General features: G+C 52.1%; 11 protein-coding genes across 11 annotated transcripts in view; 4 read left to right on the forward strand and 7 right to left on the reverse strand.

Moving 5' to 3' along the window:
* The first annotated feature begins 196 nt into the window (after positions 1–196).
* P152DRAFT_459643 (mitochondrial 54S ribosomal protein YmL33) lies at positions 197–1,032 on the forward strand. The gene has a single exon (XM_033679724.1). It carries the CDS (start codon positions 379–381, stop codon positions 655–657), a length of 279 nt encoding a protein of 92 aa, XP_033532869.1. The 5' UTR covers positions 197–378; the 3' UTR covers positions 658–1,032.
* On the reverse strand, positions 853–5,175 carry P152DRAFT_66472 (uncharacterized protein). The gene is made up of 5 exons (XM_033683152.1): positions 4,750–5,175; positions 4,572–4,691; positions 1,440–4,516; positions 1,092–1,390; positions 853–1,031 (listed from the first exon to the last, which is right to left on the reverse strand). The coding sequence occupies exons 1-5, from the start codon at positions 4,956–4,958 to the stop codon at positions 984–986; spliced, it is 3,753 nt and encodes a 1,250-aa protein (XP_033532870.1). The 5' UTR covers positions 4,959–5,175; the 3' UTR covers positions 853–983.
* Positions 5,176–5,406: 231 nt separating this feature from the next.
* On the forward strand, positions 5,407–5,977 carry P152DRAFT_508189 (uncharacterized protein; the record flags this gene model as incomplete). Its single annotated transcript, XM_033682572.1, has 2 exons — positions 5,407–5,727; positions 5,837–5,977. The coding sequence occupies 2 exons, from the start codon at positions 5,407–5,409 to the stop codon at positions 5,975–5,977; spliced, it is 462 nt and encodes a 153-aa protein (XP_033532871.1).
* A 52-nt stretch (positions 5,978–6,029) lies between these two features.
* P152DRAFT_459644 (uncharacterized protein) lies at positions 6,030–6,792 on the reverse strand. Its single transcript, XM_033679725.1, has 5 exons — positions 6,604–6,792; positions 6,533–6,548; positions 6,398–6,460; positions 6,320–6,332; positions 6,030–6,269 (listed from the first exon to the last, which is right to left on the reverse strand). The coding sequence occupies exons 1-5, from the start codon at positions 6,709–6,711 to the stop codon at positions 6,176–6,178; spliced, it is 294 nt and encodes a 97-aa protein (XP_033532872.1). The 5' UTR covers positions 6,712–6,792; the 3' UTR covers positions 6,030–6,175.
* Positions 6,793–7,166: 374 nt separating this feature from the next.
* Positions 7,167–8,050, forward strand: P152DRAFT_459645 (cytochrome c oxidase, subunit VIb). The gene is made up of 5 exons (XM_033679726.1): positions 7,167–7,315; positions 7,469–7,500; positions 7,557–7,638; positions 7,708–7,771; positions 7,826–8,050. The coding sequence occupies exons 1-5, from the start codon at positions 7,256–7,258 to the stop codon at positions 7,858–7,860; spliced, it is 273 nt and encodes a 90-aa protein (XP_033532873.1). The 5' UTR covers positions 7,167–7,255; the 3' UTR covers positions 7,861–8,050.
* Positions 8,051–8,190: 140 nt separating this feature from the next.
* Positions 8,191–10,248, reverse strand: P152DRAFT_508190 (BING4CT-domain-containing protein; the record flags this gene model as incomplete). The annotated part of the gene is made up of 3 exons (XM_033682573.1): positions 8,191–9,270; positions 9,323–9,913; positions 10,228–10,248. 3 exons carry the CDS (start codon positions 10,246–10,248, stop codon positions 8,296–8,298), a joined length of 1,587 nt encoding a protein of 528 aa, XP_033532874.1. The 3' UTR covers positions 8,191–8,295.
* A 51-nt stretch (positions 10,249–10,299) lies between these two features.
* On the reverse strand, positions 10,300–11,710 carry P152DRAFT_66515 (uncharacterized protein). The gene is made up of 2 exons (XM_033683154.1): positions 11,163–11,710; positions 10,300–11,111 (listed from the first exon to the last, which is right to left on the reverse strand). The coding sequence occupies exons 1-2, from the start codon at positions 11,409–11,411 to the stop codon at positions 10,548–10,550; spliced, it is 813 nt and encodes a 270-aa protein (XP_033532875.1). The 5' UTR covers positions 11,412–11,710; the 3' UTR covers positions 10,300–10,547.
* Positions 11,711–13,793: 2,083 nt separating this feature from the next.
* Positions 13,794–16,439, reverse strand: P152DRAFT_66512 (uncharacterized protein). Its single transcript, XM_033683153.1, has one exon. The coding sequence runs from the start codon at positions 16,284–16,286 to the stop codon at positions 13,998–14,000; it is 2,289 nt and encodes a 762-aa protein (XP_033532876.1). The 5' UTR covers positions 16,287–16,439; the 3' UTR covers positions 13,794–13,997.
* Positions 16,440–18,105: 1,666 nt separating this feature from the next.
* Positions 18,106–18,636, reverse strand: P152DRAFT_474852 (uncharacterized protein; the record flags this gene model as incomplete). The annotated part of the gene is made up of 1 exon (XM_033681360.1): positions 18,106–18,636. One exon carries the CDS (start codon positions 18,634–18,636, stop codon positions 18,106–18,108), a length of 531 nt encoding a protein of 176 aa, XP_033532877.1.
* Positions 18,637–18,990: 354 nt separating this feature from the next.
* On the reverse strand, positions 18,991–20,448 carry P152DRAFT_474853 (uncharacterized protein; the record flags this gene model as incomplete). Its single annotated transcript, XM_033681361.1, has 5 exons — positions 18,991–19,344; positions 19,401–19,720; positions 19,768–19,828; positions 20,026–20,272; positions 20,312–20,448. 5 exons carry the CDS (start codon positions 20,446–20,448, stop codon positions 18,991–18,993), a joined length of 1,119 nt encoding a protein of 372 aa, XP_033532878.1.
* Positions 20,449–20,897: 449 nt separating this feature from the next.
* Positions 20,898–22,819, forward strand: part of P152DRAFT_483142 (TPR-like protein) — a gene marked incomplete at its 3' end in the record, with an annotated part of 3,130 nt that continues 1,208 nt past the window's right edge. The window contains exons 1-3 of the mRNA XM_033681926.1: positions 20,898–21,039; positions 21,104–21,254; positions 21,301–22,819. Of these exons, the coding sequence (XP_033532879.1) occupies positions 20,940–21,039; positions 21,104–21,254; positions 21,301–22,819 (1,770 nt within the window). The 5' untranslated portion in view covers positions 20,898–20,939. The remainder of the gene's footprint in view (positions 21,040–21,103; positions 21,255–21,300) is intronic.

Genomic DNA, 22,819 nt, shown 5'->3' on the forward strand with positions numbered 1-22,819 from the left:
CGGATCGACAGCTGGAGTGGCTGGAGCTTGTGGCGTCGAGCCCAGGTAGGCGGCTTGGGTCGCTCCTTCCAGCACTACTTCCCGCCCGAAATATTGCCGAAGCCCCAGTCGCTCGAACATCTTGCGATAAGTTGCGACTTTGCCGTCCGTGGGCCCAACATCTTCAATTCCTTCCATTGTGCTGAATTTGAGGGCGTCCAAAAGTTAATACAGTGAACTTGGAAGTGAAGTTGAGCGCGGATGACATTTTGATTGCTTGAGGCAGTCCGTCTGCTCGCCGTTTGTCACATAACACACTCACCCTTCTGCAAGACCTCCAACACCAACGACCACCACGATAATCCATCCCCGAATCGTTACCACTGCCACCTCCTCCTCATGGCGTACTTCAAAATCACGCTTATGCGGTCGGCCATTGGCCTTCCGAAACCCATCGGTGGAGTCCTCAAGTCGCTCGGACTCAGGAAACGCATGGCGACTGTGTATCAACCTGTTCGACAAGACGTGGCAGGAAAAATCATGGCCGTCAAGGAGCTGGTGGATGTGCAAGAAGTCGAGAAACCGCTCACGAATGCGGAGATGCGGGCATTACGGCGCCCCGATCCGGGGTTCTATGTCGAGAGCCGAGGAGTACAACGTTTCGATACCACCGAATGAACGCAGCTTCATAACACATCGAGCACGAATCGACTACTGGAAATTGGGGACGTCTCGAGCCTAGGGGAATATGGCAAATAATATGAATGAAGCCAGGCTCTACTCACGGCACTACGACGAATGTGCAGCTGGGAACACTGGGAAAGGAGAGCATTGTAGTCACACCACATACGCTGTTGGAAGATATCCAAGGACGAGAGCTGGGATCAGGATGGATGATGCATTGGAATCTATGTGATTTAGCATCGAGACAGACATGGAAGCGCTGCGTGGTATATATGCCAAGCTGCTGGCTTTACCAAACCACCAACCGAGCTTTTTCAAAATCAATCTCGCGTATTGCGACTCATCACCACCAACCGCTTGACTCCAACCTGCATCGAATCTATTAGCCTCGAGTCATGAATTATACTACGACGTGAATCATAACTTACCAGCCACTTCCCACCCTCTTCCGCCTTCCGACTCATGATATTGGTAACAATCGACTGCGCACCATCGTAGTTCCGGTTCTTGACTGCCTCTGCAACCTCCAACATCTCGCCAACCGTGTCTGGCTTAAGCAGATCCTCGTTGTTGAGATGGTCGAAGAGAATGTCAAGCCGTTTGACCGTATCGTTGACTTCCCGCTCGTATTGCGCGGGAGCTTTTGATTTTACTCGTCGCATATCCGCGCTGAGAATCTCGAAGATCGGCATTGAGCGGGGCGGGATGTGCGAACGATCTCCTGCTGCTGTGAGGGGTTAGCATCCCGACTTTGGCGCTAGTGTATTAGGACTTACGATAGCTCTTCCTCTCCACCGGCGGAGTCGGAGTCGCCTTGTACGTGGAAGGCGGGCCGGCTCGTGGAGGACCACCTGGAGGCGGGCCTCTTGGAGGAGGTGCCAGGGGTTGGGCGGGAGGTGTTGGAGCGCCCATGGTTACAGGCGGAGGCTGAGACGCTATGGGACCTGCGCCGGCACCTGCGCCTCCAATAGTAGCATAGGGATTCGGCGGAGGCGCAACGGGGGTGGGTCCTCGGGGAGGAGGCCCAGTCCCAGGAGGAGGGGGGTGTCCTACACCAGCAGCAGGCTGTGGGCTCGGTGCTGGAGCGTAGCGGCCTCCATGGGTAGCTGAACCGGAAGAGGATGGAGGTGGTTGGTAGGGCGATGGACCGCGAGCAACCGGCGGTGCCATCGGCGGTGGTATGGTTTGCATTGGTTGGGTCGGGGGCGCGTATTGTCTCCCCGCTGAAGACGCCGGTCGATCAGATGCAAGAGACTCTGTTGGAGCTGCGGTAGGCGGTGATGAGAGGCGTGATGGGCCTCTCGGCGGGGGAGCGAGCGGCGGGGTTGCTCTTTGTTGGGGCGAGAAAGGCGATCCCATTGGAGGTGGCGGAGAGGTGACTGCTTGGCCATAAGCAGGGGGAGTGTAGGTGTTAGACGGAGGGCCATTCATAGGTGTTCCTCGTCTAGGAGTGGGTTTGCCTCCAAAATCAGGCGTGTCGTTCCAATTGGTCGCTGACGATGACCTAGGCGGGGGTGGAGCTGTCGATGCGGAATTGAAGTTTGACGGCGGAGGCGGTACAGCGGAAGGCTGCTGTTGACCCGGAGGTTGATATCCAAATGGCTGAGGGGGAGGAATGGCTTGCCCTGGTGGTTGATATCCCATTGGAGTGTACGAGTGATTTGAAGGCTGCGAAAGCATCGGCGGAGCAGCAGCAGCACTCCCAGTAGGCTGATATGGCTGCGGGTATCCTCCTGTATTCAGTGGTGCCTGAGCCGTAGGGTAAGTTGGCGCAACACGGGATCGAGAGGCTCCCGATTGGGTTTGCTGAGCCGGAGCTTTTCTGGTGGCTTGCTTGACGCGACTTCGGGCCAATTCTGCCTCGGGGTAGCTGGTCGGTAACAAATCCAAGTACTTCTCGGCGATCTTGAGGTTCCCATGCGACGCTGCGATATCAGCGTACTCATTATATTTTGCGTAGAGGGGAGCCAGTTTCCATCCCGAAGTAGCGCTTGTTTCCGGATCTTGGTAGTTGGTGACCTGTCTGAAGACGGTGACCTTTTCAATGAAGCTCTGAAGGGAGTATGCATGAATCGAGAAACTGTCATCGGTTTCGGCGGATTTCAGGGCAGCCTTTTCGCGCTCTTGCAATTCCTGTGCCCAGTTCGTAACCGCCTTCTCCAACTTGGAGCCAGCCATGAAGCAGAAGGTGGCATCCTTTCTGAGTGATTCTTCGTCTTTGGCGTTCGGGATTGACTCTTCGAGCCTATCCCCCAGAGCTTCACAGAGATCCGGAAATTCAGTTTCATCTGCAAATGTACACAGGGTTGCCATGACCTCTTTCCAATTTTCCAAATTAGCGTTGTGGACGACATCCCATAGATTCTTGCCGACGATTGAAGCGAGTAGGCGTAGGTAACTTGGGCCTTTCGACTTTTGCTTGAAGTATGCAGATTGGGTCTTATCGATGCATTTCTGGCCTCCGCAAACCGCGATCATGAATGCGTCCGACATTCGGTCCTCCTTCAGGCAGATATCAACTGCTTCTTCAAACGAGCCCAACATAAGCGCCTTAGTGATTTGCCGGTCGGCATCACTCTCGGAGCCTGTGTAGAGTTGGAACGGATTGTTCGTCTTAACTCCCTTCGACAAGGCAAGGCTCGAGAGGAAATCGTCTCCGCTCCCAGCACCGTCAAAGAACGAGGACTCGCCTTCGGCAGCTTTTTGGCCATTGGTCTGCGGCACATCCTCCGCATCCACACCTGACTCTTTTGCCGTTGAAAATCCAAGGTAGTCTCTCAGCTTTTGCCGGGAGTTGGAGGAGACGAGCGTTTCGATAACCGCCCAATCTGCCTTTTCTTCCTCAGATTTGGCAGCGGAGATCCTCGATTCACAAATCTCCACCAGGTTCCCCTTTTGGAAAGCCTCTTCGAATGCTTGGCCGGCGGCGCCAACATCGGAGCTCACGGCAAAGGTCGAAATGCTAATGGTGGACTTCCTCGTCTCGCCCTTCGACGGGGCAAATCTAACCAGCTTGCCACCAAATCCGAATGACGCGCCTACAGGTCGCTCAAGCCACTTTGGAGCTTTAGGAAGGGAGAAAGGAACCCCTTGTAGCTGTGACTGGGCACTGGCAAAAAAGTCCGCCGCATCGACATTCAGATTAGCTTCTTGGGCCGCCTTCTCCTTATCGAAGTTGGTATTCTGGATCGTCTGAACCGCTATCTTGCCATCGAATGCTGCCGTGGCCAAGATATTAGGGTTATGCGGATGGAACTTGGTCTCGAAGGTCCAATTAGTCACGACGGGGAACTCGCCAAGTACGTCGCCGGTGTGAGGGTTCCAGCAAATTGTCCGGTGGTCTTTACCACAGGACAGAAGCAAATCCGGATCCTGAAGACACCAGGAAACTGACAGTACTCCTTGATCATGGGCCCTCAATTGACGCTCCGGTCCAGCGTTCGAGTTTCGAAGGTCCCACACCAGGATTACGGGCTCCTGGTCACTTGGTATCGCAGTAAGGAGTTTCGTCGGATTGGTGGGATCCCATGCAACAGCGCTGACTGGCTTCCGCCCGGGGATCATCAACGTCATGTTCTCTTTCTTGGCTTTCACGTCCCAGATTGTAACATATCCTCCGCTGCTTCCGGTTGCCAGGATATGGGGGACATTTTTGTTCCAATCCAGCGCGTCGAAATCATCAGCACGGCCGGTTGCGGTGCTCAATTTGGTAGAGTTGGCGGCATTGTTCACGTCGGTGAGGAACACCTCTCCTTTCGCACCAGCTGTGGCAAGGAGCTCGGGTCGGAATGGATTGAATTGCAGGGTCTTAATGGGCCCTGAATGTTTCGAGGCCCGCGATACGAAGGCGTTGCTACAGGGAGTAAGATATTGGTTGCGGCAGTATATTTGGATTTCATCCATCGTACCTCGAGCCGTTCTGGAGCTTTTCCGCATCCCAAAGATCCAATGATCCATTCTCAAGCGCTCCTGCAATCAGTCCTCGGGGGTGAGCTTCGCTTGGCTGACCCCATGCGATATCATGGAATCTGCAATAGAGAGTATATGAGCCACTGCACACGCAGAAACGCCAGAGTAGTCACATACCTGGAGTCCGTATTGATCTTCCCAACCGGGCTGAGCTCCCCCTTCTGGTCAGCATCGTCGAGAGCTAGGTCCCACAACTCCAGCACCGTTTCATTTGAGAAGTCGGCATCAACCGCGCCGGCTCGAGTACCGGTCGCGATTTGGGGATTCGCTGGGCCCGGAGACCAGGCGAACGTAGCTGTCCGGGGGATTTCTCGAAGACGCACCATATCGCTGGCGGGATATGGAGGGGAACAAGGAATCGCGATGGAAAAGATTACGTTGGTGGACTCCGAGACCACACCATCCACAAGAATGACACAGGAATGTCCACGAGTTGGTAATATGACAGAGTAGAAGGCCCTCGGATGGTGTATGAAGGATCGGGGAGTCGGCAGCTATTATGATGTTGTTATTGAGGACACGATGACCTTGAATTGAACTGGGACAGAGCGGACAGGGAGCTATGGGTCTTGGCGTCCTAGCGAACCAGATATACACACTATAGCTTATTAATACTGCGACTTTTCGTAATTTATTACGAAATTAGCAATTTCAGGTCAACCTAACGACTTAACTTCTCGATGGTTTCACGTGATATCAAATCTCACAATTCTTTACGGACGGCATTTCAACATCGAATATCCGCAGTCAACATCCAGGTATCGATCAATATTAATGTCGGATGCAGCTCGACTGAAGGCCACCGTGTACGTCGGTGGTCTCGACCTCGGCGTCACGACGCAAACACTCCATGCAGCCTTCGTTCCCTTCGGTGACATAGTCGACATCACCCTCCCCAAACCAGAGCTACCGTCAAACAAAGATCCGCACCGTGGCTTTGGATACGTGGAGTTTGAGAGCGCGGAAGATGCACGAGAGGCAATCGATAATATGGATAAGAGCGAGCTCTACGGACGAGTTATCAAAGTGGCACCGGCCAAGCCTCAAAAGGAGCAGAATGAAGGACTCGGGAGCAAGACGGCGATTTGGGAACAGGTATGTTCAATCCTTTTTCAACGGTGGTTTCGGCTGTTGGCATCGCCGAATTTTGCGCTTCCCCTATCCTTCTCACTCATAGCTTGGACTCCAACTTACCCCCGCTCAGGAAGGCTGGCTTGCAAAAAATGCCGTCAGCGATGAAGATAGGTTGGCCGTGCAGGATGCAAGAGGGGCAGCAGAGGAAGGGCCAATGGATCCGATGCAAGGTTTAGAAGGGCTGGACGTCGCAGGGCCGAAGCAAGCATGATTTGATATCCCCGATCATGCCTCAGTCAGCAATAAATGCAAGCATTCAGTGGGAGTTTCAGGTCAAGCGGGTTCTGATTCCGAAGGAATAAGAATATTTACAACATTGTTTAGCACTAGGTGCAGAAGGCGCAGAAGGCTTCCTTGTTGCGACCCAAATATATAGCACACTGAGAGTATGGTTTCCATTGTTTACCATCTATTGTCCAGCCGGTCCCTGTCGAGACAGACGAAGGGTCTTGTCGCTTACAAGCTTGTTGCCCAATGAGTAGCCGGCGGCACCAAGTGCGACACTGTGTGAAGGTGAGATATTGGCCTTTATAAGTTACTCTGGGGGACATACGCAAGGACGACACCTGTTTATCATTCCAAGGTTAGCGTGTTGCTCTCCCACCGTCATCCGTCATGAAGGGACACTCACCAAGGGGAATCAACTCCGGTGGGATCTTCTTGAGCGTGCGAATACGCTGCGAGATGGTATGTGCTACACCAAGGGCATCAGCATCCGCCAACATATACTTCTGATGACAAAATGTTCAGGTCGGGGCCACCGTACCGCTTTGATCCTCTTTCTAAAATGACCTGTCAGCATTGAAACCATACCAATCGCCTCCACCAAAAACATACAGGAACCGGTCCCATCGCCCTGCGCGAGGGCTGGATCATGGAAACCCGGGTTGGTTGGATGCGGAGTGCCTTCGTGGGCAGCATCCTCAGCGCTCGCGTAGCCTGCATGGTGTAATTGAAGGTCGACTGGAAGCCGGATGAAGGAGCGGAGATGAATTGGTTGGACGGTTAAGTTCGAGAACTCCAGAGGTCAATCCAGGCGACGAGAATCCAGATATGTGAGGTGGTGCCAAAGAGAAAGAAGCTGAGACGTCAGGATGAGGGAAGCTCGCGAGCTCCCGGTATGTCACGTGATCCTTGTTTTCGCCAACCGACAGCAAACGAAGGGCAACAGAGTGTTGAAATACGTTGATATTTGAAGGTAAGATAATTGATAGCACTAACCCGTAACAGACTGTGGCATATTCTCTTGACGAACCTCACTGTCTATCAATTGCTGCCGCGGTTCCAACCGCTGATTGCTGAACTGTTTCGACCAATCGGTGCTAGCGCCTGCCAAGATTATCAGGTCACCAACTCGTGGGAACTTGGATCGTAAACCTCACCTCACTACAGAAGAGCTTCAGCATCCGCAAGCGACCAAGCGCCATCCGTCAATTGACCTGTGTCCATATCCCCAACCGTCGAGAATCCAGTTCTTGATCCCGTCGCCATGTCGGACGCTAGCGAAGATGAGCGCGTCACCAAGCCGTTCAAGTTTGTCACAGGTACTTCGAAATCATCCCATGGCAGAGATGCTTCTTGCCGGCGCGGTTAGCTAACTCCAGAGCAGCTGGTAAGAGATATACGACCATGTCGCCGAGCCCTCAATGCGAAAGGATATCGGAAGGTGTATGAGAAGTGAGACTAAGCGATGAATTCCACAGGCTTCGACGCCCGGTTCCCGAACATGAACCAGTACGTATCAGCTACAGAATCCTCGACAACGCGATATACTGATCCATCCACAACAGGACCAAGCACTGCTGGCAAAACTATGTCGATTACCACAAGTGCGTCCTGGCAAAGGGCGAGGACTTCAAGCCATGCCTTCAGGTGCGTCATCCGGCACATTAATGGCCTTCCGACACCAAGTCTGCGACAAATATCTGACGACAGCTACAGTTCAAAGTCGCTTACCGAACCCTCTGCCCCAGCTCCTGGACCGAGCGATGGGATGACCAGCGTGGTGAGTTTCGCTTCCGGATGTGGATTTACCAGGTTGACTTATACATTTCTGCAGATAACGGCACCTTCCCGTCTCGTCTCGATCAATAAGTCAATCTAGATGAACATCGGCGGAGCACTTAGGGCACCCGTTGGTTACTTCTATAGATATCTGTATCATACCAGAATCGAGTCTTGCTATTGAGTTACAATTCTGATACCACGAGACAAGCGTGAAGTCGTAGTCCTGATCTCTCCGTTTCATTCGGACAGTATGGTAGTGCCGGTTGTATTAAGCTGCTTTGCCTTGAGATATCAACCCCATAGCGCCAGAGTATTCTGGCCCATGCCATCCGTCGCACCACAATGCTCGACTCCACGTCCAAGACGAAGCTGTTCGAACGGCAGCTGCGGATGGGAGACTTCCCCATATCGATGATCCGTTTGAAAACCATGTTTTACTTGCCGCTGATTCGGACATCCCCATGACGACTTGGACGAGAACCAAGCCTTTTAAAAATGAAGAACCGCAATCTCGACAGGTTCTCAACCTTCCTTTCGTGCAAACCTGGCGAGAGCCGGCCCATATTCCTCTTGCTGTCTCTTCACCCTCTCCATTTCCTTTTTGCTCTGTGCCTTGAACGCCGCCTCAACCCTCACCCTCTTCTCATCGATGACGTTCTTGTTCCCGCTCTTCCTTAAGAATTTCCTCAAGGCGCTGTTCCTCCCTCTCCCTCTATTCTTCATCTTTTCCACCGCGTCTCCCTCTCTCCGATCGAGGTCGGCTTCCTGCTTCCTCGTCTCGTGCGACGCCAGATCCAAGTTCCCGATGAAATTCGGGTCCAGAGAGATCATGCCGGGCTGGAGCTTGTTGAGCAAGGACTTCACCTCGCCTTCTTGCCGCTGCTTCGTGGTTTCGTACGGGTTCGCCTCCAACGCGTCGAAGTTCGGCTCACCGGCGCCGGGGACGAGGATACTAGCGAACCCCTTGTTGTGGCTCACGCCTAGTATATCCTCAAATGGACACCACTGCACACGTTCGATGTGGTAACCATCGCCTCCCCAGTGCATGTAAGGACTCTGCACCTTAACCTGGTCCTTGACATGTTTGTTGAACAGCCCATTCCACACCGTCGTCTGTGTGCCCCACCCAACTGCCGTCGACCCTCTGTCACTAATCGCAACGCTTGAACCAGGCTGCCGCAGGAAGTAGTTGTTCACTTCTTTCATCGTCCGGATGTCCCAGACCGCCATGCGCATGTCCTGCCCTGTCGACACCATGTATCGCCCTTCCCGATCAATAGCCATATCCCGTACAGGACCACGATGCGCCAAAAGCTTCACGAGAGGTGTGCTGGAGTTCGGGGACCAGAGACTGACCTGCCCGTTCTGGTGTCCGACATGTATGACCGCATTGTGAGGGTTTTGCGCAAAGGCGGTAGGTGAGCCTTGCTTCGTGGCGTGCTCGGCGACAAGTTGGCCGGTTGATGTGTCCTGATATTTGAGGTATCCTGCATTTCCCTGCATCTGTCGTCAGCAAGAGATCCTCACATAGATCGGCTCGGGTACTCACTATTGTCGCTAGCAAGAAATGGTAGGGTAGAAACTCCATATTCGTCACTTCGATATGTTTCTGCAGTTTATGCAGCTCCACACCAGCCGAATCGTAGATGTGGACGTATTTCTTTTGCGCCACTGCAAAGAACTGATTGTTATGCAGCCATTTAGCATCCCTCACTGTCTCATTGAGATGCAGTTCACAGCCTAGCTTTCCGTCTCTCCAGTCCATGGTCGCAATATGCCCTTTGCGCCCAGCAAGTAATAGATGCCTGCCATTTCTTGTGTACTCGGCCTTGTACGGGCCAAGTTCTTCTAACCGGAGTTCAAATCCCTTTCGTGCCGTTTCTTCTGCAACACTCTCTCGAATGTCATCCTGGCGGACTTTGTACGTCCTCTCCAATTCGGTTTCGGGTTCCAGGACCCCCGAGTTGTTCTCCAAGAGAATTTCGGCATCTTTCGCTCGGACCGCAGCGTCGCGGTACTTCTTCTCGAGCGCTCGGAGGTTCGACCGCAGTTTCTTGTCTCGGATATTGCGAGTTTGCACCGCTTTGCCTCTGCCATATTTGAGCTGAGCTTCCGCAACCTGCTTCTTCCTCGCAATCTCCTGGGGGCTCAGGAGCGCGGTGGGTGATTTCGTAGGCTTTCCTAGACGCAGCGCGCCATGTTCTTGTCCCTCCTCTTCGGCCATGGTTAAATTGAATGTGGGAAAAGGTCAATCATCAGGCATGGGTTGAGATCGAATCTTCATTCTGTGATGGCGAACCTCGTCGAAAATTAAAGTGGGCCAGGCGAGCCAGGTTCACATTAATGGTCTAGCCGGCTGTATTAATGGCTCGTATTACTCTTTAGTGTAATTTATATACATACCAGTCGACAATATCAACTCCTCAACTTTCACCCAATGCTTCAGTTGTTCACCTCAGTGTATCTGCCTGTCATGTTATATTTGATGGTGTCTTACTTGGGCTAAGTACTACGATTATATCTACTAAGACGAGGAGCCATGGTGGCCCGTGGACGGTATATATCCACATGGTTCTCCTCAGGATAGCAGAACGAAGAGCACACTATAATGGCTCAGCAAAACCCGACGTTCCCACCACCAAAGACATCGAAATATGCAACAAGACCGTTCATGTTGATACCTAATTCCGTCAGATCATACATGCCGTTTAATAATGCGAGAAAAGATTCGTCCAACATCAAGTTCGTATCCTAAATTCTGGAGACGTAATGTTTCATTCCTTTGCTGGCTGCCACCAGCACGATGACGAGCCACTCGTGTCCACAGCCGGGAGTGGCTTCTTCGAATTGTAGTTATTCACCACCTGTTCCTTGCTCGATCCTCGGACCACATATTCTCGCGCGCCGCCGCATTTATGCAAGTGACCGATCTCCTTATGGGTCACCGAGATGGGACCGAATGACTGCTTCTTGCCGGAGTTATCCCAGTTGTATCGGTCGAAGATGTGCGCTTTCCATTCCAGCTTGACTTTTCCGGTGCCTCCGTTGGTGAGGACGCCGGTGACCGCGTAGCTGTATTCGCCCAGCGCGTAGTACCAGTCCAGGTTATGGGCTTCGTTCTTCTCTTTGTTCCACGCGTGCCAGACCTTCCAACCGCTGTTGAACGTCTTGGTCACCCAGGGGCCGATGAAATCGACGGCGTCCTTCGCCTCCTTCTCAGCAAGAGCATGGACGGCTTTCTTGAACGCGGGGGTGTCTTCCATCATGTTTGCAACGTTCTCGTTTAGGTCCTTGCCGTTGTCAAGAAGATAATGGTTCATGGCTCGAGACGCTTGGCACTGTTCATATCGTTAGTAAGGAGCCTAAGAATAGGGTCTCGGAGACCATACCCAGCCTTTCGCGGCGAACGCTAGCACTCCGCCTTCAAGGAGCGCTCTAACTTTGTAATCGTTTGGACCGCAGAGCCATATGGTGTTATATTCGCCGGACCCGTCACCCGATGGGAGCGGTGGGTCCTTAGGAGGGCCAGGCACTGAGGCTCGAGGCGCAAGGACAGGGTTGGCGATGGCCAGAGGAAGGAGAGACGAAAGGGTACCAAGGAGCACCACGGCAACACGAGTGACTGACATGGACCGCATTGTGATAGATAGAAAACTGACGACCTGACGATGATAAGATTGTATTGACTTGATCTACTGAAGACTTTCTATTGTCAAATGGTCAAACCAAGGCGAGTCTTTATACTGCTATCGAGCCACCGATATCATTTCAGATAGGCCCACAACTCGGACGCTAAAATTTTAAAGACGATCGAATTTCTCAAAATGATTCTATTTTGATCTTTAATCCATTCCAGTTCCCCAAATTCTTCGATGACATTGAAACACTTAACTGTGGATTTGTGGTACTATACGATGTGAACTCGTGTTTGATCCCGGTAAGGCAGAGAAAGAATGCTCAGCCTGGGGGCGATCACTTCGTGTTGGGGAACGATCAACAATATGAGGTTGATCGGTCAACAGCCAGTATCTCCTTTGGTATCGGAAAGAACCCACGGCATTTAACAGGCAGTAACACGACATTTGGCTCGTAAAAGCATTCCTTAATATCCTGAATGGCATGCACTTCGACGCAAAGGGGTCGGTCCGATGATACGATACCGATACTGGGGTTTGAGCCTCGTAGTCATTGGCGGAATGGCCAAGGATGCGGATAAATATAGTATTTTCCGAGATATCAAAAACCAGAAACCTGGATACATACGACCGATGGAGTGCTTCGTCTTCTATGCTTTGGCACCGCCCGCCTCTGGAAGAAGGATGAAGTCAACCATGAGGTTGTATGAGTCACTGCCCGGTTGCCCGGAGAGACCAATAGTGACGCGTGGAAGATCGACTGACGTCGCATCCATGGCGATCTTCTCCTTTTCATTCCCAACCCCACATTCTTCTCCAACAATTGCAGACTAAACCTCTGGAATTGATCATCTGAACCACCGTATGGCAATGAACCACTACAGAGACCTGCTTGTCCTCTTGTACCCAAGCATAGCCAACGTACATACCTTAAACCGCCGTAGTGGCAATGAAGCCCCATCCCAACCAATGGTAGACTCTCGTCTGCGTTCTTGACTTCTTGCATACGCTCAGCGGGAGCAAGGGAGTTCAAGGCAGTAACGGCCGGGTGGCGCAATCGTGTTGATCATAATAATGTTTATTGACGAGGTGTGGTTGTACAATACTCCGTACGCCCGGTGACTACCTCCACGATTCGCCCTTGGGGAGCGATATCGTCCAGTTCATCGACTTTCGGGTCAAGTTGGTGTCAATCTTCAAAGAGATCTAGACGTTAACTGAGGAAGCCTTGGCCGTGATTCTACTAGAATGTCCCTCAATACGGTTTATTCAAGGCACTATCCTCTACGCGGCTAAGTCCCCTTGCTTGCGTGACCTCCCTCTCATTGATTCAACTGAATTGTAATCACCGACTTCACTACAACAACAATACGGGCGCTTATCTAGAATTTGGGTAAAGGGACAAAGACCTCCTGCAAAAACTAACGAATTTTTCATAATGCGCTGAGTTCCTGGTTCTCAGGTCGGGGATATTCGATTGGAGCTATTAAGTTGTCGATTAGTTGACAGGACATTCTCCGGAAAACCACCAGCACTGCATAATAGGCAAAATTTAGTTTGGGAAGAAGCTTTCTATTGCTCAGTATATGTAGCTTGTCAAGTTAAGGAGCCCCTTCTTCCCCTTCCGACAAATCGACAATCTGGAGCATGATAATAGTGCTTGACTAAATCGAACCATCCTCCCAAAGTCAAGGATCACATCCATGTATGTACAAGAAAAAAAATCCGTCGGCACAGTGCAGCTCGTCGCATCTGCAACGCTAGACCACACCACCGAGCATATCTTCAAAGAAAATAACAGATGAGCCAACCCCCAATCCTAGGGACGGGGACGCCTTGCATCAACTATACACAGCTCATCTTCCTCGTACGCTTGTTATCAAACTCGGAAAAACACCATCCGCCGAGCCCTCCGTTCGCACCGCCGCGCCAGGGTCCGAAGATACAATCGCAGGTGAGCAGTGCTGGAGGCAAGGTTATGGACGGTGGAGCGAGCGATCACACCCAATAAGTCCGGCGAGCGCACCGACGCGACGCCTCCTGGACGCGCATCCGTTGCGGTTGTCCAGTTTCCGCGGAGATGCTCACGCGGAAAGGGAAACAGGAAAGGATGGGTCGACGGGAGGGCGAGGGTCAGTGCGGTAGGTCGCGGGATGGAAAGGGCGAGGAGTACCGTAGACATACCGCGGAGGGGTCTCAGGATTTCTGGGGCAGGCTTTGGAGAGGGGGGGTTGGGGCGACGCGTCCGAGGAGAAAGGTGGGCCGGGTCGCCGTGCTCCAGAGCGAGCCCGCGGAAATGGGAAACGCGTCCAACGCACAACGCGCAAGATGCAGCAACATAACGCAATAAGCCTCCGAAAACGCAAAGGGACCATACGGCGTGGAAGAGGCCGGAGCCGTCAATCCCACGGCCGTTCTCAGCAAAATGAAAACCTCAGCAACCCAGATATCAGGCATATGCAAGCTCGACTTGAAATGACGCGCAGATCTGTGGGGTATATATCGCAGGGAAAGGCAAAAAATCAAAATCAACCGCATAATGTTTGTGGAACTATCCTATTGAAAGCAAAATCTGAACGTGGTCGTTCATCACACCCATCCTTCTCGCTCTCCCTGCACGCTTTTCCGTGTCAAGCTCCGCGACGTCGTCCCACGCCCGACCGGGACCCGTAGAAATTTCTCGCCGATGGTGTCGAATATTGCGCGCGTGTTGCGCGTCTCGGACGTATTATCGGAGGTGTACGGGCTATCGTTCGGGTGGCGCGGGAATTCGCGGGACTCCAATGTGTATGGAGCATAGGGGTTAACGCCGACGTCCTTGAGATCTCGAGTGTAGGTGGGTGGAGCGGGGGTGTCGTCGGACGTGTATGCCGCGCCAGGTTGTTTAGCGCGAGTCCCATCGGTGACGCCGGACCATCCTGGATAAGTTTGGCCACCCTCTCCTCGCATTTTGTCGTGGCGGACGACGAGGATGACGGTGCGGATGGTACCGATGAGGACGATGAGGACCCACACGAGGAGTATCATAGTCGAGATGATGGCTTCTTGTCGGATGGCAGATGCAAGTTTGTCGGTGACGCGGAAGACAGCCGCAGAAATATCGTCGTGCCCGCTGCCAGGATTGGCGAGGAGCTGGTCGTCGTCTTTGGAGTCAGAGACCGAAGCGAGAGCTCCAAGAGAGAACGTATCGTTAGCAAGCTGTGGGAAGTTGATGTGCGCATTGTCGTGGACCCAGGTAAGACCTTGCTGAACGCCTTGAACTTTGAGTCCGATCAGGCAGTTGAATACTTCCTTGACCGGGTCGAAAAGGATCGTGCCGCCAAATGTATCGTTGAGCGCGCCGATAGTCTTGTCGATAAAGACATTCAGAGTGTCGTTGACTGCATCCGTGGAGGTCTTCACCCACCCAAAAAGCTCTTGGTTGAGATGATCGCTCTCGTTCCGGATCGCCGCGTTGGTGCCAACAGACCATTGTAGGGACGCGTTGTTCAACGAGCCGACCACTTTATTTGTGAAGGCGCCAACTTGAGCAGTTAGGCCGGGAACCTGTCTCTCGAGAGATTTGAGGAGGATGTATTGGCACAAGCAAGCGAACAGGCCTGCAAGACCGAGAGAAAGGACAAAGAGTGCTGGAGTCGTGGTTGGGTAGGCAACACACCAGCGGACTAGGGTCTGATGGCGGCGAGAGCTTGTCTTGCTTGCTAGCCATAGGCCAAACTGAGAAGTGTAGGGTCGAGATGCCATGTACACAGCATCCATGGGGTCAACTGCTTCTTTTTGTAGTCGTTCGGCCCGCTCTTTCATTTGTCTCCACTTCTGGATTTCTCGCCATGCCATCGGAACGCAGGCAAGGATTGCAGCAGTGATGAGTACTCCAAGGAAGACCTTCTTAGCAATGGATTCGATCCGCACAAGGCCGTCGAAGAAGTCGTTGATGTCGTTGTTGTCAGTACAGAAGCTCAGTTTTTCTTTGGCTGCGACCGGCAACAAGGAACCATCGAAGGCGTAGGTACCCATGTTGTCCTTGATGACTTTTTTGAGCTGTTCGAACGGGAATCGAATCGCAGTTTCGGTGAAGTTCTTGACATCGTCAAACGTGGGAATCGCGGCGTTCAGCCGGTCGAGTTCATTGGTGAGATCTCCCGGTAGTTTGAGATTCCGCACATCGGCGATTTGCTGGTCCAGATTGAGTTCAGGCTTTTCTGTTACGGTATTTCCAATGAGCGGAATGCCCTGGATTTTGCTGAGGAACCCGTTCAGGAGATCCTCAAAACCCTGGGTAGCATCGGACAAGCTATCACCTAATTTTCCTAGGCTCTCGTTCATAAATTCCTGGACCTCCTTGATCAGTGCGGTAGCGGCACGCAGGCTGCCAGTTACAACTAGGGTGATAAGGCAGAGGTAGGTGTTGGTCAGCATGCCGATGACGAACACGACAAGTTCTTCAACACCGGTGACGGTCATCGTGACCATGGACATGAGGGCATTCACGGATTTTTCGATGCCGCTTGCAGTCATTTTGTTGACTCCTTTCGACATGTAATGGGGCATCGAAGCCATGGAGCTGCCGACGGTCTCCACGCTTGTGCATGCAGAGAGTGCTTGGCGACGGGCAGAGTCAAGCCCATCGTCGATAGATCCGATCGCGAGGAGGGTGCGAATGAGAACGAGGATTAGTAGGATAGTCCATCGGTTGATCCAGACCTGAGAAAGCCTTGCTTGCAGGCCCAGATATGGGGTGAGGTATGGTGTTTGGTTCGGAGTCGGTCGTGGCGCATCTTGTGGGGCGTAGTAGTCTCGCATCTCATGATCGCCAGCGGAGAGAGATGGAGGTATGGCCGGAAAGGTTTGCTGTTGGTTCTTCTCGGCGGAAGACATGGTTGAGGGATCGCAAAGAAATGAGGTTCTGCTTGCAGAAAATAGTCTTAGCAGGCCGCCGGCGGCAGTTGTGTATTAAGAGGGAAGCAGTAACGGAAAGTGAAAAGGGAAAGGAAGAAGAAAGAGTCAGAGGTTTTGCAAAGTGTGGAAGTGGTGTGTGTGTGATGAATCTTGTATATGGTCTCTCAATTGCCAAAAGTGTTCACCAAAGAACACCTAGAGATGGAACAATAGGACACCAGGCCAGTCAGGAATTAACAGGATGTATTAACAAGCACAAGTTATTGTTCATGAATAGACACGTGAATGAGACTCGACTTAAAGAACAAAAGAAACTCGTTCACACATGCATATGCAATTGAGAAGTGGGAGGGCGAGGACAATAGAGAGACTCAAAGTGAAGTGAAGGGCGTTGACAAGACAATAAAAGGACTGACATACCAAATAAAGACACGACCAAGTCAGCGGCCTCGCGACGGCCACTGAAACAAAGAGGTCGCCATGGCAGAACCGTTTCAAGGGACCACCAGTCAAACCACGGCTCTATTCTGGGTACACGATGAGGCTCTAGGAGCCGCAGGGTGCTCCCCACAATAGGCGCCTGGCGGAGATGCAACAAGTGACTGGCATCCAGTCGTTTTCCTTGTTCCACCAGACAGGACTTGAACGGCCGAGTCAAAGCGATCGAGCTTGCGACTTCATGTCTTGATTGATCGTTTGAAGTCGCAGTGGTTGGCCTCGAGCGTTCGACCCGCCGTGTCTTGCGACGGTATTTATCCTCCTGCGCGAGTTTTAGCAACCCGCAGCAGGAACTGAGTCTTCCCCAAACGCACCACCACCTCCGAGCAACCCCAGCGACAGCCGCTGTCGAAGCGAAGGCCTCGATGGGCTGTTGCTGGTATCTCGAAGCTGGTGGGCGCGTGGTTCACGACATCGCAAGGGGACGACTTGGAGGTGGCGAAAGCACAGCTGCAGATTCGTTGTCGAGAAGTCGCCCAAAGATTTGAATGAATTCGACGTTGGGTAGACGACGGTTTTGTAGCCGGGGTCTGGGGAAGCCGCCGCCGGCGCCACAGTCGATTTGCAGCAGAGCCTTTCTAGTTCGTTCCCTGTTTTGATGCCGCCACTATCGACGTCATCCTTCAGTTGATGCTGTGTTTTACTATGTAGAAATTCATCGACCTGGAGTGTTCTAAGTTCGGCCTTCTAAGTTCTAACTAAGAATTATCATGTCTATCTCCTGTGCATCGTATTCGGCCTAATATTGAACGCCTACTAAGTGCCTAAACCCCATTGTCACAATAGTTGTCATCCGTTCAATCACCGGGATGGCTGCAACACTGTCCAACCGAGAGTGGTCACCAGATCCGTCTCAATGTTTCACAGATCTCCTACTTGAATGGTCGATACGTGATGGCAGGGAGGAGAAGGCGAACTGAAGCCGAACCAATCGTTGAGCATTGGAGATCCCCGTCCGTGTCGCGTGGCTGCGGCGAAGCGCTTCCAGAAACATCTTGTCAAGCTTCAAATCGCCAGTAGCCAATAGTTGAGGCCAACTACCCAAACCCCAAACCTAATGGATGGGCAGTACAAGGTCCAAACAGTTTCGCAACTCAAAGAAGACCTGACTTTTAATCATTATTATTAACATGAATGAGTAGAAATGAAGATGTCGCAAATCATGGCACAGTCAGTGCAAGACAACCGTCATCTGTGAACAATTGATGCCTTAGATCCATCAAATCATGATTTATTCTTCACAGTACAGCATGTCACTTAGGAAACTATATCAGTAATAGAACAGAGTCATATCTCTATTCTATAGATCTTTTCTATGCATCCTCCCTTTAAAGCGCATGTAAAATGAGCCTCTTTTGCTCTTCAAGCCGCTGCTGGCTTGCTCAGGCATAGCCTCGCTGCTACGCAGAGTACTAGCACCCTCGGTGGGTATCTCTCTAAGCTCCTCATTATCATTGTCAACTGCTGTCCTGCTTGGTCCTTGTCTTTTCTCCTTTGCCTCTTGTTGCATAGCTGTAAAGTGATTCAGACACGCAATAGTTGTCGGGTGCTGAGAACCGAGCTTCTGCTTGTAGCCGTTGGATGCTCTCTGGTAGAGCTCGGACGCCTCCTTATATCGGCTGCGCTTGTGTAAAAGATAGGCAAGGCAGTAGACGGAAGTTAGTGTATCAGGATGGTCCATTCCAAGCTCCTTCTCCCTCCCTTCCAGCGCTCGCCGGTGAAGCTTCTCCGCCGTCGCTGTTATGAGAGAGTACGCCTGCAGGGTATCGAGATCGGACCGGCCGAGGGCGCCAGAAGGAATGAGGACTTGGTAAAGAAAAGGGCTCGCCATCGTGGTTGCACCCCACGACAGCAGCGGTTGGGAAAGACAGTCCGTTAACATATCAGCCAAAACCGATGGGCGAGGAAGGTAGCTTCCCGAATGTCACGCGCGTACTCCGTAGCGAGACAACAATCCAAACTTAGTGCCAACAGGGTCTCTCTATGCTTTGGCGTGTCGCGCATGAACCTGAAACTGAGCCATCTGTAGCTTGATCTGGTCGTGCCTGGTGAGCCATGCTGCCTTTAATCGCCAAGCCAGCGCCGAGGTCGTCGCGTACATGAGGTGCCATAATCACTACTTGCATGATTGAAAAATATATAGAAGAATCATGGAAGTTACCACCTACTACTGGCCGCACCCTGTTCATCCACGGAGATCAAAATTAGCCGTTCCGCCAGTGACTTGAGTTCCAGAAATCATCGTGTGGGCAGAAACGGGACCGTTAAAAACAGACCCGATGTTCGCAGCCTCTCCGCGACCGCTCTCATTGACGCTAGCAGGTTGAAGAAGCTGCTGGTGTTGCCTTTTCGCGGCATCCTTCTTTTCCTTCCATGAATCTTGACTCTCTTCAACCGTATTATACCAGAGCCAAAGCCGATCATGTACTCGCACATAGCCGGCGTCCATAGAAGTCTTGAACTTTGTCATCCCTGTGTGGGTTGCATGGATGCCATTGTTTGGATACGCCGTGAGGATCGCTGATTGCTTTGGTACTATCTGCAAGAGCTTAGGACTAGAATTCGGTTGCAGAAGATATTGGAGGAGTGGCATACCTCGCCGAGCCCAGGGTATCCGACTTCCTCATAAAAGCAAAAGATATTGATATATTTGCTGTCGTTTCTGCTTCGGTCGTCAAGCATGGTATGGAACTCTTGTTGGACCGCGGCGAGCATCTCAGAGCCTGGCTGCAAGACTCCTACAATCTCGGAGTTGGTTTTGCGCAGCAGATTTGAAAGTTTCGAGATTGGATGCCCCCAATTTGCAAGATTCGACCCGAGGTGTGGAGTACCCATGAACGCAATCGCTACGGTGCTTTCAAGCAAGTCCTTAGCATGCTGTTCAGCCGAGCCGCGTGAGACAAGAAGTGCCTGCACTGGGGTATTAATGAACTGGCGGCTGGTGAATATCTTGGAGGGTGACTCGCCTGCTCAGCAACCAATCCACCAAGGCTGTGCGCAACGAAGATCAGGGGGCGAAGGTTCTGTTACTTGAGTCAGTGTTTGCTAACGGCCTTCCAACGATATATATCGGCTACTTCGGCGACAGCTCTTTTCAGCTCTTTTCAGCTCTTTCGACATGCATCACATTCAAAGATCGTAAATGACGGGTATGTGTGCCGGGACGACACTCTTGCGTTGCTAGAGCTATTGGTTTAATTTGCGCCGCAACGAGTCTTACAGAATCTGTCCTTTTCCTCCGCATAGCCAGATCCTCAGCTAAAGCTTTCCCATGGTCTCTCAGTGTGCCGTTTCCGGCCGTGCTCAATCCTCGAACGATATCGGCATCGTACCCAAACGTGATGACTCGCGCCTTTGGGAGATCTTTTGCGAGTAGATCCTTTGGCCAGAACACGTTGGCGGTCCTGTCGGTCCAAGTCGATTCGCGATTGCCGGTTAAACCGTGGACGAAAACGATGCTGGTTTTGCTGGTTGGCGGAGTTAATGAGGTATGCTAGATCGCTTACTCGATAATATCATCAGCGTTCTCGGATAACGTTTGAAGGCCATATTCTCCAACCGTTGAGAATAGCTCATCTGTTGGGGGTTCAGCAAGAGCAGCCTGGGCACCTCCTTTGCCCTTCAACCGCTTCAAGAACTCCATATATTGAATGAAACCGGTCGAGACAGCTTGCAACTTCGTAAATTGCTGAGTTGGAAAGAAGGTAGAGGACAAAATGCAATCATGCTCTCCATCGGAAGCTATGTTCGACGGAGTCAACTCCGCCCCAAAGCATGTGGGGCCTTTCACTCCGAGACTCTAGCGGCTAGCGGCCAGCGGGGAGCGGGCTACGGCCTACGGGCTGCGGGCCTGCGGAGTGCGGGTGCGCTGTGCGGCTTCATGGTGCACGCATGGACTATAAACTCGATTGGAGACTGGAGAGCGCTGTAACGACTGGTATCGGGCCGATAATATTCCGGCACAGCCTCAACTTTGATGAGCTCCGAAGACTGGACTGATAAATGATAAAACGGCGAGGCGCCATACGTAGTACTGTGGGCGTCCGGTCCCTCCTTAACTGCTACTTTGAGTGCGAATAGATGTCCATAAGAAGCACCTCGCCTGCCTCGTATCTGAGTCATCCGAGTCAAAGCATGCAGCAAACGAGTGAATTTACTGGTGGCATTCATGGTGACACCGTCATTGCCGGGACGACCACTGCGGCTGGCGGGACGACGAACTTCATTATTTCAAGTGAGCGCACCATGGGGTTCATGACTGTCTAATATCTATTATCTATGCTTAAACCAGCGCACAGACGAGCCGAGCCGAAAACGCAAGCCTTTCTCCGCCGTCCCGTTCGCCCCAGACCCAGACTTCGTCGACCGGCCTGATACTCTAGCGTGGATCCACGACAAGTGTGCAAGATCGGGCGCTCGCGCCGCGCTCGTCGGTCTAGGCGGCGTAGGGTATGTCAATGTCCGCTTATTGCGTTAGCAGGCTAACAGCTGGTAGAAAGTCGCAAATAGCCATCCGATACTGCCACGAGATCCGCGATACATCGCCGCAAACGTCCGTCTACTGGGTGCACGCCAGCACTAAGGCCCGGTTCGAAGAAGCGTACAGAGACATTGCAGACCGGCTGGAGCTTCCAGGGCGAGAGAATCCGAAGGCCGACATTTTACGGCTGGTCCGCAACTGGCTGTGCGAGGAGACAAACGGCCAATGGACGATGATCCTGGACAACGTCGATAACCTCGAGACCTTCTTCCCGTCGCGAGACGGTAAGAAAGACGAGCCGTCGAGAAGCCCGCCGGCATCGCTGGCGGCTTACCTCCCGCAAAGCCGGAACGGATCGATCCTGATCACTTCTAGGAACAAGGATGCAGCAGCCAGACTAGCAGGAGGCTACAAGAATATCAAGGAGGTACGGGCAATTAACGAGACCCAAGGCCTACAGCTCCTCCGGAACAAGCTGCAGGACGCGTTAACCGACGACGCAATTGATCTGCTATGTGCTCTCGATTATATCCCTCTTGCAATCACCCAGGCCGCTGCATACATCAACCGGCGAGCTCGAATGACGATCTCTAAGTACCTCGACGAGTTTCGTAGAAACAACAACAAGAGAGAAAATCTCCTAAATTGGGATACAGGCGATATCCGTAGGGACGACAGTGCATCTAACTCGGTAGTAACGACGTGGCAGATGTCGTTTGAGCGTATTCGTGAAGAAAGGCCTTCTGCTACAGACTTGCTGTCGCTTATGAGCTTCTTTAACCCGCAAGGAATTCCAGAGTCAATACTTCGAAGGCATAATAGGACAGCCAGTAGGATAGTGGCAAAATCAGGCTGCGAGGACGAGGCTAACAATAAATTCGACGAAGACTTTGATACCTTACAAGCTTACTCCCTTGTTGCTGTGACACCCGAGACTGACGCGTGTGAGATGCACGCCCTGGTACAGTTCTGCACACAAGTCTGGCTGTCGTCGTTTAGCGATGCGGAGTGGTGGAAGCAACAATTCGTACAATTAATGGCACGAGAGCTGCCTACCGGCGAGTTTAAGAACTGGGCGAAGTGCCAGCAACTGCTTCCGCACGTTGAATCGTTGTATAACGCTGAGCCGGTGACTGACGAGTCCGTAAAGGACTGGGCTCAGATTCTTACAAATGCTGCGTGGTATATGTGGATGATAGGGAGGTATAAGACAGGACAAGACATAGCAGCAAAGGCACTTAAGGCTAGAGAAAGAGTGTATGGAGAAGATGATCGATTAACACTAGATAGTGTTAACCTTCTAGCGTTGGTGCTGAGCTATCAGGGGAAGTACTCGGAGGCAGAGAAGCTTCACCGGAAAGCGCTAGAAGGAAGGGAGAAAGAGCTAGGTGTACAGCACCCAGATACGCAGATCAGCATAGGCAATTTGTCTACTGTGCTAGAGCGCCGAGGGAAATTCGAAGAAGCTGAGACTTTGAAACGACGAGTATTGGAGGCTCATGAGAAGGATTTGGGGCCACGACACCCTCATACA

This window comes from Eremomyces bilateralis, assembly GCF_010015585.1.
Source record: "Eremomyces bilateralis CBS 781.70 unplaced genomic scaffold P152scaffold_14, whole genome shotgun sequence".
NCBI classification, from domain to species: Eukaryota; Fungi; Ascomycota; class Dothideomycetes; order Eremomycetales; family Eremomycetaceae; genus Eremomyces; species Eremomyces bilateralis.